This window comes from Oryza brachyantha, chromosome 9 (genome assembly GCF_000231095.2).
Source record: "Oryza brachyantha chromosome 9, ObraRS2, whole genome shotgun sequence".
NCBI classification, from domain to species: Eukaryota; Viridiplantae; Streptophyta; class Magnoliopsida; order Poales; family Poaceae; genus Oryza; species Oryza brachyantha.
Genome location: NC_023171.2, coordinates 12406503 through 12423502, shown reverse-complemented (window position 1 = coordinate 12423502; position 17000 = coordinate 12406503). Strand labels below are relative to the sequence as shown.

The window sequence follows — 17000 nt, the reverse complement described above, 5'->3', positions numbered from 1 at the left end:
CCAGGAGAATGTGTTCTGTTTGCCCGGCGCGTGCGTGTTCCTCCTCGCCGGCCGGGTCCCGGCGCGCGCGTGTGAGCTCCTCCTGTTGACGCACCACGACCTTGCTAGCCGCCGGGGCGCGCTTGTCCACGCAGGAGAGAGCGACGCGGCGTGCCACGGGACACGCGCGCGGCGAGCAGGTGGAGGGGCGGCGGGCGGCGCCGCGGCGGCGATGAAGCTTTTGATGGGGGGTCACGACTCGCGACGCCGGGGAGCGGCGGCGACGTGTGTTTGGCGAGGGGGACGGAGTGGGCGGTCCGCCAAAGATGGGCCAGATACAGCCGATATTTTGGGCGAATTTTTTGAATTTTATTTATTAAATATTTTACTAATTTAATTTTGTATTTCAAAAAATCACAAAACTAACCTCCTACCATACTCTAGGAGGACGGAAAGGTGACGTGACAAATGACCGCTCGGTCACGAGGGATAGCTGTTAACAGCCGCACCGGCACGGCGACTTTTTTTGTTTTGGTCCTTTCCGCCTTTAAAGATGGTGGGAAGGGACAAACTGCAAAAATATCACGTGCGCCCGGAAAATTTTCTTTTCAATTAAACCACGGTTTGATAATATATATATAATGTATATATTATTTAATCATAACTACTATCTTACCTCAGTGGTCAGTGTCCCCCTCCTTCTTATAGGAGACCAGAAGTCAAATCCCATATGAGAAGAGGGGGATAGCAACTACTGAGCCACTAAAATATTTGTGACTAATTAATACTTACGTTATATATATATATGCATCAAACCGCGGTTCAATCCAAAAATTCCTGATTCATTTAAAAAATTCCGAACGTGTACGATACTTTTGCAGTTTGCCCCTTGCCGCCCTCTGTAAGAGCGGAAATGATCTAAATGAAAATTTCACCGTGTCACCGTTGCCGGCCATCCCTCGCGGCCGTTTGCCACGTCATCTTTCCGCCCTTGTATAGGGCGACAGGAGGTTAGTTTTATGATTTTTTGAAATGTAAAATTAAATTTATAAAATATTTAATAAATAAAATTAAAAATTCAAAAAATTCTATTTTGGGCTTTGATGCGGGCCGAAGTTATTATGGGCCGTTCTGTACCGGGTATATCTATTTGGGCCCAAACGTTGGTTCCACAATTTGGGTCGGGATAAGGCGAGTTAGGTCGCTACCCATCCTAGTTCAAATTTTGGTGGGCGCATTGGATTGCTACGGTTATCTCGTCTTTCATTAAATAGAGGATTTTAAAAATAGAGAATACAAAGTAAAAGTTAAGCTCCAGCAAAGCATTCATATCATCCGTATTAAAGAAAAACCATATTTAGATATTCTCTCTCCGGATATCTATCATCCGTATTAAAGAAAAACCATATTTAGATATTCTCTCTCCGGATATCATATATGAATGACCTGCTAAAATAAAAAAGATATAAATGATAGAGATATAAATGATGAAACTATTTTAGATAACCATCTAAATAAAGATATAAATGAACAAATTAAGATGAGCGGCTGGAAATGCACTAAGCAGCCAAATTTTGTTGATTATGCGCCGAGCGAGCTTAAAGAACTGATTAAAAGACAGGCACCGCATTAGGGCATGAGACCATGAACACATGACATGCCAGATATCAGAAAGAAAGCTCAGGCTCGACGCTGAACATGGAGTGACAATAGCACAGATTCAATAAGTGCGAGCTCAGACATAGCAAGGGACGAATTAAATAATCCCACAACCTCAAGAAAAACACAAAACAAGAGACAACCAATAAAATGAATACACACGTGCAACCTCGTTGCCCACTAAATCCTACCCATCTACTCATCAAGGTGCAGATTTAACAGATACAGAACAACAGATACATGGGGGGCAAAAATGCATAGTTCTTGTGTGATCTACTGTAACTCGTTAATAGTAATACAAAACCAATGCTTAGTGATGGCCCACGATATCCTACTCTGTATGCCATCCAGGATCTGCAAAGATGCACAGCAAATCATTGTCAAGCCAAGAGCAGAAGTCTATAACAAATTAACAATCCGTTTAGGCCTTTTATAAACCTCATTCGGGTCTAGCTTTTAGTTCAAAGCAGTACTGACATCTATCAAGCATAGGTTCTTTTTATACTGCATGAATTGAGAAGTCCAGTATAGCGAGAGCTAGAGCATAGGACATGGATATGGTTTTACCACTGAAATAGGAACAGAAGGCACGGCACCAACCTCAACTACAATGTGGCAGACCAGACAAGACCAAAGTCCAGCACCTTTGGTCTATTTGTCAGCATGCCGGCGCTTATGTTTCCGATGGCTATGGTTCGCATTAACTTTCCGTGTAGCTTTCTTCTGCTTCTTGGAGCTACACGAAAAACAGAAATATTGAGCTCAGATAACAAATAAAGAATATTCATTAACCATTTCAAGCAAACCAATATTAGCTCATAAGCAGAAAAAGAAATACCAACCAGAATGTTTCAACCACGACCATGTAAAAAACATAAACGGGCATAATCAACAAAGCAGAAGCCTGCAAAATTAGTTAGACGTTACAGCCTTTCATACTTAAAATCAATTGAAGGCTTGAAAGCACATTTCAATTTACTGCTCAATTAGTGCCCTACCAGGTACCAGGCCAACTCTTCAGTCGCATATTCTCTTGTTAATTCGTTATGGTGAAGGTAGTCCAAGACAGTTGCTTGAGCCTGGAAAATAACATAGTGAGATTCCAGGAAATAGATCTTGAAACCAATATGTAGTGTAGCACAACGAAGAAATTGGTTTGTAGTGAAAGTTAATAATCAAATGGTATTCCATGCATCTACTCAGAACAATAAATGATAGGACAATCGCAGTAGTTTAAGATGTATACAACATGCAAAGAGAACGTACAGAATAAGGTTCAAGGATCACAACAGTGTTTTGTCTAATCAATTACGTAAGGAAATTTTGGAAGAACTTGCACAAAGGAACATCAACAGAAGATCACACTATGGTGGTGATTTTATCCAAGAACTTGTGTTGCATCAATAGCATGAGCAATATCAACAGCAATCACCATAAATTACAGAATTTGAAGGATTTGAGCATTAAAAAGGTCATAAAGTCAAAAAAAAAAAAGAGGTGAGACATCAGCAGTCACTTGGGAAGATACATGGAATCACTTATTATTACCAAAAAAAAAACAAGGTGTGTTTCATACAGTGTGATGCTCTCCAGTAGAAAAATAAACCATGGAAGTCACTTGACACAGTACTAATTAAGACCAATCACAACTGCCCGTAAGAATTCAGAGAATTCAAAAGTAATGGGAATAGTATGGCAGAAGAATAAAGTTGTATGCTGCCAGTGAGTTTTGATGTAAACCAAGAAGCTGCAACACATAGAGAAAGATGGAAGTGGAAAGAAATAGCAAACACCTGTTGATGATAAGCTGTAACCTTCACAAGTAAATTTCCATATACATGGCCTGCTCTTTTTGTATAAGGCTTCAAAGTAATTCTTATTTTCTCGACATGTGGCTTAGTGACCTTAGCAACTTGATCAATGTAAGGTTTGGATACTTTCTTGGCTTCCTGAAAAAGGATGAAATCATCTCATACCAATGCTTATGTTGGAAATCTATATAATAAAAAACTGCTTCCTATCCAATCATATTCAACAGATGTTCTTCTAGAGTGGCATGTACAGCTGCGAATTCTTGAAAAGGCAAGACCTTAGATGTACCTGGAAGTAGGGATCAGCAATCTCATGTGCTTTCACAACATGAGGTAAGACAGCATCCTTAGATGCTTGATAAAGCTCTATAGATTTTGCTGAGACCTTTTGCACATAAGGCTTTGTGTTTGTCTTCATGGTAGCCCATTTTTCCTTAATGACAGGTATCCATTTCTTCAAAAAGATAAATGCCACTGTTAATGAAAGGTGATCAAGAAGCCAAAAACTATAGACTTTATATCAATAATTGTACATAAATACATGTGATTAGTGGAACTTTTAAAATATCTCACTGCATCCAATTTCTTGACCTGCAGTATCAGGAACAGGCAAGAATATTACCGCCTTAGCAGCTTCTACATGTGGCTTGGCCCATTTCTGTGCCTGCACTGATTTTTCCGACGCCTGCAGTGATATAAATCACACAATATAAAATATTGCACAAATGACATATTTGGTATTTTCAATGTTCAAGTAAAGATTAAAGAAACAAACTAGGCAGCACCTTCTGCAATAAGTTGTTAACAACAGGTTTTCCATGTTCATTCCAGTTACTTGACAACACTTCCTGCATAAGTCAATGGCTGATGAGGATAAGCAAACTAAGACAGAAATACTTTATCGGTCAGTCATACCTTAGCATGAGCTGTGTGTATCACTAACCAAGGTGGTAACCAAGCTCCATGAACCTGCATAGGTATAACAACTGGCACTTCAGTATGGCGCTCATCGCAGTGATCACACTGAAAGCAATAGGTGAGTTCCAAACTCAAGCATGTAAGAATGGGAGATTACTTTTGTCTCATTTATTCAGTAAATGGAACAGGGGCTCTGCGCTGTTGGTTTGCAGAAAACAATAGAAAGATCACACTCATTATATGCCCAATCACCATCTAGCAGTCACAAGTTCCCAATGCCTTGGTACCAAATCATACATGATAAATTCATATCGGGTTCAGTGGTTATAGGAGAACATGTTGTCATGTAAGATTCTATCATCAGAAATGTAACAGCTGAGTTGATCAACTAGGTTGTATTTTGAATGTATAGTTCAAAAGTCATCAGTATACCTAAAGTCCAATTTAAAGTTAGCTCAGATGGCAAACCAACTTTTGTGGAGTAAATAGCTAGTCCAGCCAAAAGTCTGAGTACTTTTATCTTACTGGTATAGCCCAAATATAAAATCAAGATGGATAACAGATATAGAATATTTACCTCTTTCAGCTGTTTCAAGTGTGCTGTTGTTTCTAATTGCACCCTCATAAGCTCCTCCTAAGAACATGAAAAACAAAGATTGAAGATAGTGCATCAAGAAACTATATAAGAGTAATCACGTACTTAACAAACCTCCGCAACTTTAAGAGCATGTTCAGTCTTCTGAATCCTACGCTTCTGCTCATCACTTGTCTTTTGGAGCTATTAAGAACAGTATAAAGATAAGGTGAGCTGTAACCAAATAAGATAGGTTATAAATTTACAAATAACGGTTCAAATATGGTATCTTTATTTAACAGATAATTATAGGAGTATCAAGGGATATACCCATGTTTTAAGTTATTTCAAGAAGTTCCTCAGCTTTTGGTGATACCGTGCTTGAGAAATATCACATTAAGTTTTCATAAATTTTATTTACTAGAATTACATAATTACACTTCAATTACCAGGGATGGAGAGAGAAGCAGACATGTGAAACATTTATAAGTACTTGGATTTTGGAATAGCACATAGAATAGCAGCATGAACCTTCTATGGTAAAGCATTTTGCATTGTCTAACCAATAACCAAAAGAAATTCATAATGTGCTGGTTGTAGAGAGTGCAAAGGATGTCACTTAAAATACAAGGTCACAGGAGTGCATCGAGATTCAAGATATTAAGCAAATGCAAGCATGCCCATTTTTTTCTTTGCAGAACTAGAAAAATTTAAAATCATCGCATAGGAACAAACATCAGCGCAGCTGCATACTTACTTTCTCCAGCTTAGCATTCAGCTCTTGCACCTTCTTATCTGCATCGCCAGCCCTAGCCTCCACAGTTGATTTTTTACTATTTTGTGCTTCAATATCCTTCTTCAACTTTTCAATCTGAAAGAGGTGGAATCAGACAACGCAGTATCCTAATTGTCACACTAGCAATCTAGATAAATCATGCCTTTCAGCTACCTGCTTCTCAAGCTCAATAGCCCGGGCATTGGCCTTGCCTGCCTGCTCCTCTGCAGCTAAAGACCTCTTTGTCTGTACATGTTAAAGAACTATAGTCAATTCAAAAGTGTTAAATAAAAGGCTTCAAAAGTACTGCCTGTTGTCAATAGATCACCTCAAGTGCATTTATCTCACTCTGCAGAGTAGCAATTTTCTGCGACTTCTCCCCAATAAGCTTTTCAAGTTTCTGAATGCCGTCATCCTTGCTCTTCAACACCTGGGTCTGTTCTGCAATGTTGGACTCTGCAGAATGAAAATAGTCAGTCTCTTCTACACGAAATTGATGCCTTCTGGAAGAATCGTGCAGCATGCATGCTTTGAAGGACCGGAAATTTTTTTAGATGAAAGATCATATGGTCAGGCTTTGTAAGAAAGCCCAAAGGAGGCACAATCCACCCTCAACCTCGTGAGCTATTTCACAAAATTTGTTTTACTCCGTAACTAAACAGGCATCCGCCAATGACATGCAGTTACTTCTGCAGAGTTACTGCCCCCCTAAGCCAGAAGTTTATTCGAGCATTATAGCCTTGTTGTTCCAAGCAAGGAACACTCATTTCACGTGTATCCTTTTTAAACTGAAAATTATGGCGTATCTCACGGGGAATTCATGACCCATTACACATCAAATCAGCAAATGTAGGTAACTACTAGAAGGCTTTGCTCAGAGTTGAAAACATTTAACGAGATAATCCTAGAACAACCTAAGCATTCGTCCAACAATTACAAACCAGCATCAACCCCCTCACTCTAAACCACAGAAAACACTAAATCCCCATCCCTAATCACCAAATCGCTCCCCACATTGCGCACTCAATCGCGTAAAGCCCCCTAGCCGCTCGCATCCAAACGCCTCCAAAACCCTAACATCCCAACTAAACCGCCCATCGAACCCAACGACACCAAAACGGACGCAGCAAACCATCACCGAACTCGCGACGCGACGCAAATCGAAGCGGAGGAGAAGCCATTGCACGCACGCACCTAAGGCGGAGATCTTCGCCCGGAGCTGGCCCAGCTCGACCGCGAGCGCCGCCGCCCCCGCCTCCTCCGCCGCCACATCCCCCAGCCCCGCGTCCTGCGCCACCGCCGCCCCGGCGACGAGCAGCACCAGCATCAGCAACGCCGCCGCCGCCGTGGAGGCGCGCCTCGCGATCCGCATCCCGGGATCCGCGCGTGCCTGTCGGCCCCGCCTCGGCGCACGCGGAGCGCAAAAGCCTACCCCTCGCCTCCTCGCTTCGCTTCGCTTCCCCTCTCTCTCTCTCTCTCTCTCTCCCTGCCTCCTCTCGGGTGGGTGCCTGGGTGGTCAGGCCAACGACTCGTTTTTATACGGAGAGAGTTCACGAGGTGGGAGGAGGAGAACCACGTGGCACGTGGGCATGGCTGGCACTGCCACTAGCAAGTGGCACGGGTGGCCGGCGTGAGGCCTGGGTACCACTGCCACGTGGGCCCCACCCATCCGGGCCCGGCGGCGACGGCGGTGGCAACGGAGATGTGATGCGGCCCACCAAAAGCCCATCAAAGCGCAGACCACGAAGGAATATTTGGGCCGAGAAGGCAGCGCATCTAAGTGGGCCGACAGGTGTTCTCGGATGGGCCATGCTACGGGCCTATATGGGCCGGGGAAGAAGAAGGGAAATTTGCTACGGGGCCCCGGGAGAGGTACACGACAGCTAAAGCGGAGCGGAGCCGTCAGTGTCTGCCTCCTCCTGCTTTTCTTCTTCTTCCCCCACCACCACCCGACTCGGCGGCTCCGCTCCTCCGCTCGTTCCTCTCCCGACGGTGGGGGGCCGGGGCAGGCTCCGGAGTCCAGGGAGAGCTGCTCCGCCGGCCGCAGGTATCTGCGGCGTGCCTCCGTTGCCCAGATTCTTCGTGGTTTGGGGCTCGGTTGTCTTGGAATATCGTTTTTTTGCCTGTCCAGATGGAGCTGAGCTTTGGTTTGTTGTGGGCTGGGCGTGTTCTTCCTGCCCACCTTCTCGATCGCCATGCTCTCATCGCTTCCTGACGAGTCTGGGGGTGAATCTTGGCAGGAGCGGGCTCCGTTTGGTGTGGCCTCTTGTGTCGATTTCTGTTTACTGTTCTTGCTGGTTCTACGCTTCGTTAGTTCATTTCACTTATGGTCGCTTGTTGATCACGCTGTTGCATCTTTGTAGTGCTCAATGCATTGTTTTAAATTAAGGCGGAGATAATATTTGTTGGATATCCATGTTGTGAGTTTTCTACTGTTGCTTAGTGTAATTTGTAGGCGTCCAAATGGCCAATCTGTAGCTAATTAGGGCAATCTGATTTTCTGGTTAATAATGAGAAAGATTGCCTTACTTTTTCTGCGATTCGTATGGCTGGTCAGTGTAACAATATTTTTAGTACACATTGCATGAGCACGCCCTGTATTAAATAATTGTTCAAATGTTCAAGGTCACTATGTTCTCAGGATTTTTTTTATTAAAACGTGTGCTTTAGGGATGATAGAGGACTTGGGGGAGTTTTGTTCTTTAATATACAAGGGAACTATTTCTGGGTTGGTTGGACATAGATATGGCACACAACTTGACACATTTCCGTATTTACGACCAATATAAGAATGGAGAGCTAGCATCATCTTCTGTCTGAGATGGATTGTGAGAACACTTGAACCTGCTTCTGCAAAGGGGTTTTACAAGAAATTTCTAGTCTTCCTCTTTTGGTGACCTGGCATTCCATTTCTTGATCATATAGACTATAAAAGTGATCATCTTGTTCTGCACTGGGAAGAATCCATTAACCTGTTCATATGTTGTAAAATTTAATGATTTGATACTCTTGCATTGCCACTTTGATCATGTCAACACCCCTGAATGACAGTGGGCAAGGATGTCAAATAATCAAAGACCAATTTGTTGAGTGTCAAAATATCGAATCTCTTCATATGTCACGTTTTGTATGTATTTATGCCATTGAAACTTGTCACTTTAATTTCCAAAAAGACATTCGTCAATCTATATATTAGTGCTAATAATCAAGATTTTATTTGTAACCTTTGCTCTCTTTTTGTTAGCCTTATGACAGACAGGAACGGACCAATTTGTAGGCTCCCTGAACATCTCCTTGTAGAAATATTTATCCGGCTACCAATATGCGAGTGGGTTCAAATATCATGTGTCAGCAAGCAGTGGGCAAGCATGTTTCAAGGAGAATGCGTGTGGCAAACTGCTATTGCAAGGAACTGGCCATCAGCTGGTTTGCGGAAACGCTGGCCTGGGCCAATTCCCAGAGGTTCTGCTAGGAGGTTAGTTTTGTAATCAGTATTGCATATCTTCTTCTCCATCATATGATGGTGTTGGAAAATTTTCAAAGTATTGCCAGATTATGTCTGCAGTATGCATGATTGATTGGTTCTGTACTATTTGTGTGTCCACTTTAAAGCAGTTATAGAAATCTGATATACAAATAATTTATTATGTTTATTATCTCAGGTTCCTTTAATAACATGCTTGCTGGATCTACTTTAGTCAATTGAACTTTGAATAGAAAAGGAGGTGTAAAGAGTTGAATCTGCTGAAAATGAATCTCACTATCCCAAAATCTTGAGATTAGCTTCTCTCTTTGGATACCATCCTGCATCTGAACATTCAATGAAAAATGTTTTCTCGGATCATTTATAGGAGATTCCAAGCATTATATGTCAGCGAGAACCTTGTCTCATCCAGTGGGGATATCGATGAGCTTGTTGGTCACACTTATCTCTATTTGAAAGAACAGCTTGAGCGCCCTGCCATTCCTCCTTCGAGCATACTCCATGGGACCATCATTGGTGAGGTTTTCTTTTCCAAGTTCCAACTAATCCATATATTGAGTTTAATGTAGTTCCTGTGTTGGCATACTTCCTGTGTTCAGTGGTCATGATAAAATATTTTTTTCGAATATAAAACACACGGGAAGGATGCAACTAAACCATGTCAGGTATGGGAAAATTTGTGTATGGTATTATAGGAAGGGACATTATATCTTGTAGGATTAGTAACAGTATTATGAAGTCATGATTCAATTGCATGGCATGTTTAGGTTCTGCAAGATTTATGTATGTTCATTGAGGAAGTTTTGTTCTACAGTAAAATGAAACCTGGTTAGATTCTCAAATTAATAAGTTCCTGATATTGCTACCATTGGTTTCGAGTCTTGGTAGGTCCTTTAAAGCTGCCACCAATCTAAAGCTGGGAATTGATGATTCTTTTTTCTTTTCATTACAATGAGATTCGTTGTAGTGTTAACACTTAACAGTATAGCCTTATGACTGAGTATTGCTCATACCCATGTTTGCTCACACTGAATTTAACATTGCCTTGTCATTCTATGTACAGATCAGTTCATTGCTTGTGGTAGGACAGGAGAAAAGGCCCATGAACTTGCTTCAAAGATATGGCTTGCAGTTATTGACAACTTGGAAGAAAACCAGCAAACCTTCTTGCTGTTAAAACACCTTGCACAAGAAGGAGAAGTAAGATTTGTTTCCTAGTTTTATTTATGGCCTCTTACTAAAATAAATTGTATCCTCACATTAATTCCTCTTTTCCATAATATACCCAAAAAACCTCTATGCCTGCTTCATAGGGCCTGGCATCCATTTTCGTCAACTGCTACTATGGTGCATCCTGACATTTGATTTTCATGTGCTAGAATAAAAGTAAATAGGGGGAATATCACATCTGGTAAGCAACTGTGCAAAGTGAAACAACTTGCTGAAAACCATTATATTTAACTTTCTGTTTGCAGTTTTTCCTTCCATTTCCATACTCCAGATCATATAAGGTCCTGTGGAGGGTGTTCGACAAGCTGTTCACCGACTTACGCGATTGCTTCAGCCGAGTAGACTACCATGATGCGCTAGCGGGTGCCAAGTCTAGGTTTCAGCCAGTACCTTCTACATGGCTTGGCCACTGAGCAAATGCTGTTCTTGAAAATGCAACAGCTATACTTTCTAAAATGCAAAAGGGGTTCCAAGGGTAGTATATCCAATGGATGATTTGTATACATTTAGCGTCTCAGACTCCTAGCACCTTCACAAACATCAAACTGTTCTGATTGAAAAAGAACGTTTCTCATGTAAATTCTCCATTTTCAGCTTGTGTGGTGGAAATATATCTTAACTCTTACCTGCATCAAGTGAAATTTGTGGTGTGCTACAAAATTTTTACTTGAGTGGGTGGAATGTGTGCTTTGTACAGTTCTCTAGTAAATGATGAATCAGTGTGCTGGAGACACTAATTTGTCAAGACTTTGGAAAGCTTGTGCAACCATGTCTCTCCAGCACAATTCACATGCATGCAATGTCATATGCTTGCACAACAAATCATCTCCAAACCACACACACTGCATGATGAACATCCCATAACGACTTCTCATCATCTCATTTGCTCCTCTCACCTACAAATTCCATGTCCTTACAATCATTGCTGCATCTCAAGCATCTCATCACAGCATTGTTGCCCTGTCTCTCCAGCTCCAAGCTCCAACAATGGCCAGGCCATCCTTGCTCCATCTTCTTCCTCCTCTCCTCTTCTCCATCGGCGCGGCTCTCGGCCACGCCGACCTTATGCTGGACAGGTTCGAGCAGTGGATGAGCAGGCATGGCTGTGCCTACGCCGACGCCGGCGAGAAGCAGAGGAGGTTTGAGGTGTACCGGAGGAACGTTGAGCTCGTCGAGAAGTTCAACTCCATGAGCGATGGTTACAAGCTCGCTGACAACAAGTTCGCCGACCTGACGAACGAGGAGTTCAGAGCTAAGATGCTGGGGTTCAGGCCTCATGTTGCGATCCCCCAAACTCTGAACACATGCATTTCTGTATGTTTTTCACTCTCACAAACTCTAAAAATTACGTTTTTAATACTAACAAACAATCACGAACAATGAAATAGGCTGACAGAGCAATGCTCGGAGAGAGCGGCGATGATGTTCTGCCGAAAAGCGTAGATTGGAGGAAGAAAGGAGCAGTGGTGCCAGTGAAGAACCAAGGAGATTGTGGTGTGTGATCATATTATTTTTTATAAACAGCATCAGTGAGCGATTGCAGAGTAGAGTTCATCTCTGTGAAATGCTGGGGATTAATCGATGGAAGTTGGTGCGTGGTGTCGTGGGTGGGGTGCAGGTTCTTGCTGGGCGTTCTCGGCCGTGGCGGCCATAGAGGGGATCAACCAGATCAAGAACGGCGAGCTGGTGTCGCTGTCGGAGCAGGAGCTGGTCGACTGCGACGACGAGGCCGTCGGGTGCGGCGGCGGGTACATGAGCTGGGCGTTCGAGTTCGTCGTCGGCAACCGCGGCCTCGCCACGGAGGCGAGCTACCCGTACCACGCCGCGGGCGGCGCGTGCCAGGCGGCGAAGCTGAACGAGAGCGCGGTGAGCATCGCCGGGTACCGGAACGTGACGCCCAGCAGCGAGCCGGACCTGCTGAGGGCGGCGGCGGCGCAGCCGGTGTCCGTGGCCGTCGACGCCGGCAGCTTCATGTTCCAGCTCTACGGCAGCGGGGTCTACACGGGGCCGTGCACCGCCGAGGTGAACCACGGCGTCACCGTGGTGGGGTACGGCGAGGCCGAGCCGACGGACGCCGCCGGCGGCGGCGGCGCCAAGTACTGGATCGTGAAGAACTCGTGGGGGCCGGAGTGGGGCGACGCCGGCTACATCCTCATGCAGCGCGACGCCGGCGTGGCCTCCGGCCTGTGCGGCATCGCGCTGCTCCCGAGCTACCCCGTCATGTGAACATCGTGGCCTCCTGCTCCTCAGTGCTCCAACTCGTAACGTGTGTGGCTTCAAATTGGGATAGTGCTTTAGTTCTAAATTAGTGATGTAATACGCATGTAAAACTGTAAACTATCATGTCAACTGTAAAGTTATAAGAAAGCATGAAGTCAACTGTAAAGTTACTTAAAAGAAAGAATGGGCATATGTATTTACCTGTTTTTTCATGTTTAATACCGTAGATTATTGGATATTATGTTTGATCATCTTTTTTCACAAAAGTAAAGAATTATCATTTATTTTGTTATGATTTATTTTATCGTAAAAAATTTAAATATAACTTATATATAACGTACGTTTTGCATATCTAAAAAAATTGAATGAGGCAAAATGATTAAACATATATATAAAAAGTCAAACAAAAAACCAGAAGGAATATCATATGCTGACAATTTAATTATGAAATGAAGACTCCACTATGTTCCAGGAGTATTAACTAGGGTGACCAAATCAACACAGCATTATTGTATTGCGTCACTAATGAGCTCATAGGAATTACTAGTGCTTAAGCCTGCAATCAAATTTACTGAATCGGTTGCAGTGCCTGTGACAAGAGAAGGGATTTTGTTCAATCTGCATTGAGCCTGACTGTCTTACAGAAAAGTTGTACAGAAACTTTCGGAAGTGAATTCTAGGCCATATAAGTTACACAGGTATGATAAGTTTAACTCCCTGATCAATCAACACGTTAAAACAAAAATTTTGCAAAATGTAGCAATGGAGCAGCCTAATTCACATCATTTCTTCAGAAGCTTCCTCAACACTTCCTCAGCATGATGCTCCATCTTTGGTAAAGCCCAGTCATGCTGGATGATATCCAGGCTATCTTTCTCTGCAGCCAAACTCTGGAAATAGCCAATTCAAAAGTGTGAGATAACTGTTTGCTAATCTAGACATGGAATCATTAGAATGTGCATATATAAGCACTTAGTGAAATCAATCATGGAAAAGGACAAACCAGAGAACAGTAAAACATCAAGCAGGTTTCAGATGAGTTTTTGGCAACAAAATACCTAACAAATCAATGAGGAATTAAGACAACTATGCATATTGTTGAATTGTAAACTTACCTATATATATGTATATGAAAGGGCAAAAATGCCAAGATATGAACTGCAGCACTTCCTGCAGTATTATTGTTTATCTGATCTGATAATGTAGTGAAAAGGTACGTTTTGCATTGCACAAGAAAATAATTGAATAACTGAAACTTCAAGTAGCATTTAAGCACTACGGTTATTGGATACATAATTTAGCATTACAATAAATTCAAAACGCCAAAAGTATGTTTTTATATATTTTTAGATCATTCATAAAGACTCATTCAAGCTATACAGCCTATGCTTAAAGTAATTCTATATAATTTATGTGAAGGTCCAACATGCAGGGACTATGAAAATCAAATTCCTAGCCACTTATCTTTTTTATCTTTTGTATTACTCATGTAATATAATGCAAAGTTTATATCCAACAGTTCAAGATACGCATCAGGACTCCATTAAAAAGATTAGGTGCACCATACCATTGTGGGATTACCGCCAAATCCACCACCCATCTGCATCATCTTTTGTGCATCATCAGTAGCTGCATGTCATGAAAAAATCGTAAGACAACAAAGTACAATAAGACAACTCATAAATATGAGAGTCCCACATAGGAGTGACTTTGTTCTCTAACCATTTTCTTCACCAAGGATCAGACTGAAGAGACCCCTCAAACCAAACAAATTGAGAAAATACCTGATAATAACAAGAAGCCATTAGAGCACTTAGAAGTTGTGAGTTGAAATACAACCTAGATCATTCTTACTTGACATTTGATATTTTGATAGAACGATTAAAAATAAATATACGCACCATGAACGGCTGCTAACATAGCTCACATCAACAGTACTCAGGTCTATCCCATTTTGCAGCATTCCCCTGAACCGCGGAGTCAATGGAAACGGAATCTTAGCTATGAAAAGAGGGAGAAATATGTGAGTCCAGGGACACAAGTAAATGCCATTGAATTGTACACATGATCACAAAAACAACATAAGTGAATGACACATAAGACTATATCAGTAAACAGCATATGTGACCCACCAATCTTTCAATCATATATTGCTCAGCCACATGAATAGTTATATATTTGATTTGGAAATTCAAAATCATTGATAACACACTTTATGGTATAGAATTTTGGTTGTTGACAAAACTTCTCGGTCCAGGGAAGATCATGGTTATATGTGCATGGATGATGAAGTTGTATATTTTAAACTAAAACTTTCCAAATGAAACTAGAGAAGATGGGATAACTTCAGTAGATATCCTGGCTAAATGATAATACTGTCACAAGGTAATTTAGATGTTGGATGACTAACTGAAGGTATACTTCTTAAATTTCCACGGAGAAATCATCCTTGATGAATCAGCATTGGAGAAGCAGAAATATGATAACTACTACTATATTTTTTTCCAGGCAGTGCTGGATATACTTTTCATAGCATTACTGAAGCTTCAATGCTAATACATGACAGAGGCATTTCGATGCACTTGTGTCAAAATAGACAGACCTCACACTGACAACAAAGTAATACCATCAGGTTGCTCAAGTCTTGAATGGTGATGTATTTATGCAGTTAATAGTAATGATTTTGAAGCAGCATGACATAAATATATAAACATGGAATTGGCATATCAGAAGAACAGATACCATAGTAGCATACATAATGAAGCACATACCTGCAACAAAACCCGAAAAGAAGAAGTTCACCCATGCAAATGTAAGCGTCTGAAAAATCATGAAGCAGCATGTTAATAAAAGGAATCATGGGATCTGTGGTGGAAGAAAATCTAAATGCAGGACACTAAACCTGAGGAACAATCATAGAGAGGTTCTTCTTCATCATGTCCATGGCCATGTTTGGATCTGAAAACATGGCTGCCTGAGCTTTCTGTGCTTCCTCTTTCGGGACATGAAGCAATCCGTTTTCCTACAGTGCAATCAAGAAGATCAACATAATGTACCCCAAAAGACAAATTTTGATTAGTTAGTGGAGCAGCATATATTGGCATGAAAGCAGACAAGAAAATCTTAAACAAAATAGTTTGTACGATGGCATTTCGTAGAACTCCACTCATCAATGACATTTCTTAGACTAGACATTTGTCAATAACATTTCTTAGATTTTCTCAAAACAGAAACAATCAGTACCCATAAAGTCTACCCTAAAATTCTTCTATTTGCATATTATAATCATATACTGGCACCGTGCACTCGCTAGTAATAACCATAAAAAGCCTAAGCTTTAAGAGTACTTTCTAAATTGGGCAGAGGACACTCAGATGCTTCAGGTGGAATTACCTCGTTGGTGTAATAAACCTTGCGTGACTTGAAGGCCTTGGCCGGGATGTATTGCGCATTCATCCTCAGGTTCCTCGCCCTAATCACCACTTGTCTGTAAAGAAGTAAAACCCTCTCGTGAGTTAAAAGCTACATATGACCAACGGCGCGACCGTAGCGCACCCATCACGCTCGCAGACACTAAAATTCCAGGAAAATCAAGCTACGGAGGAATCGTCTCCGGATCTAGTTCACCCAGATCGAGCGAATCAGTGAACAGATCGCGGGAGAATCGCGTAGGGGTAGCAGGAGCGAGTGGAAAGCACGAACCCCTCCTTGACGAGCTTGGGGTCGGGGGAGGGGGAGGCCGACGGGGAGCGCATCAGCTTGGCGACGAAGTAGCGGAGCACGCCGATGAGCACCATCACGACGGAGAGCGGGACGAGGACCCAGTCCCGGATCGCCGTGTCCAGCACCAGCTCCTCCGCCATCGCAGCCAAAAGAGAGAGCCACACGCAACCTACGGACTGCGCGGCGGTGGGGCGGCGGCGGCGGCGACGGCGAGGAGGGGAGATCGCGCCGCCGTTGGTGGATGGGCCCGATCGGATGCGGACTTGCGGAGGCGGAGGCGGAGGCGGAGGACGCGAGGATAATGGATCGGGTCGGATTCTGTTCTGGAAGAGAGAAAATGTCAATTTACCTCCCTCAACTCATCTCTAAATCTAATTCACATCCCTCCATAGCAAAACCAGACACTTTGACTCCCTTAACTCTACAAGCCAGTTCAACCGAGCTCCCTAAGCGGTTTTGATAGAGATTTCATGTGACGTGGCACTTGGACCGGATGACTTGGACGCTAACCACGGTCCATCGTCCCGTGCCGCCTCCTGATGCTCTTCCTCCTCCCCACCAGTCGCCGCGGCGGCGCTCAGGTACTGGCGCATGAGGTGCAGACGTGCGTGCAAGACACATCATAGT

The 17000-nt window shown here is 42.8% G+C and overlaps 4 protein-coding genes across 4 annotated transcripts; 2 read left to right on the top strand and 2 right to left on the bottom strand.

Annotated features, from left to right (window-relative positions):
- Positions 1-1623: 1623 nt before the first annotated feature.
- Positions 1624-7208, bottom strand: LOC102710438. Its single transcript, XM_015840918.2, has 15 exons — positions 6911-7208; positions 6045-6172; positions 5891-5962; positions 5699-5812; positions 5077-5145; positions 4945-5001; positions 4365-4418; positions 4235-4297; positions 4072-4134; positions 3739-3903; positions 3432-3587; positions 2637-2717; positions 2481-2542; positions 2239-2374; positions 1624-1992 (listed from the first exon to the last, which is right to left on the bottom strand). Exons 1-14 carry the CDS (start codon positions 7086-7088, stop codon positions 2290-2292), a joined length of 1347 nt encoding a protein of 448 aa, XP_015696404.2. The 5' UTR covers positions 7089-7208; the 3' UTR covers positions 1624-1992; positions 2239-2289.
- A 310-nt stretch (positions 7209-7518) lies between these two features.
- Positions 7519-11017, top strand: LOC102716806. Its single transcript, XM_006660729.3, has 5 exons — positions 7519-7763; positions 8961-9191; positions 9568-9716; positions 10264-10400; positions 10676-11017. Exons 1-5 carry the CDS (start codon positions 7519-7521, stop codon positions 10841-10843), a joined length of 930 nt encoding a protein of 309 aa, XP_006660792.3. The 3' UTR covers positions 10844-11017.
- Positions 11018-11324: 307 nt separating this feature from the next.
- LOC102716527 (ervatamin-C-like) lies at positions 11325-12886 on the top strand. Its single transcript, XM_006660727.3, has 3 exons — positions 11325-11744; positions 11819-11924; positions 12049-12886. Exons 1-3 carry the CDS (start codon positions 11418-11420, stop codon positions 12654-12656), a joined length of 1041 nt encoding a protein of 346 aa, XP_006660790.1. The 5' UTR covers positions 11325-11417; the 3' UTR covers positions 12657-12886.
- Positions 12887-13063: 177 nt separating this feature from the next.
- Positions 13064-16685, bottom strand: LOC102716244 (ER membrane protein complex subunit 3). Its single transcript, XM_006660726.3, has 8 exons — positions 16353-16685; positions 16044-16137; positions 15553-15672; positions 15422-15470; positions 14552-14651; positions 14373-14434; positions 14218-14279; positions 13064-13540 (listed from the first exon to the last, which is right to left on the bottom strand). The coding sequence occupies exons 1-8, from the start codon at positions 16511-16513 to the stop codon at positions 13433-13435; spliced, it is 756 nt and encodes a 251-aa protein (XP_006660789.1). The 5' UTR covers positions 16514-16685; the 3' UTR covers positions 13064-13432.
- Positions 16686-17000: the final 315 nt, after the last annotated feature.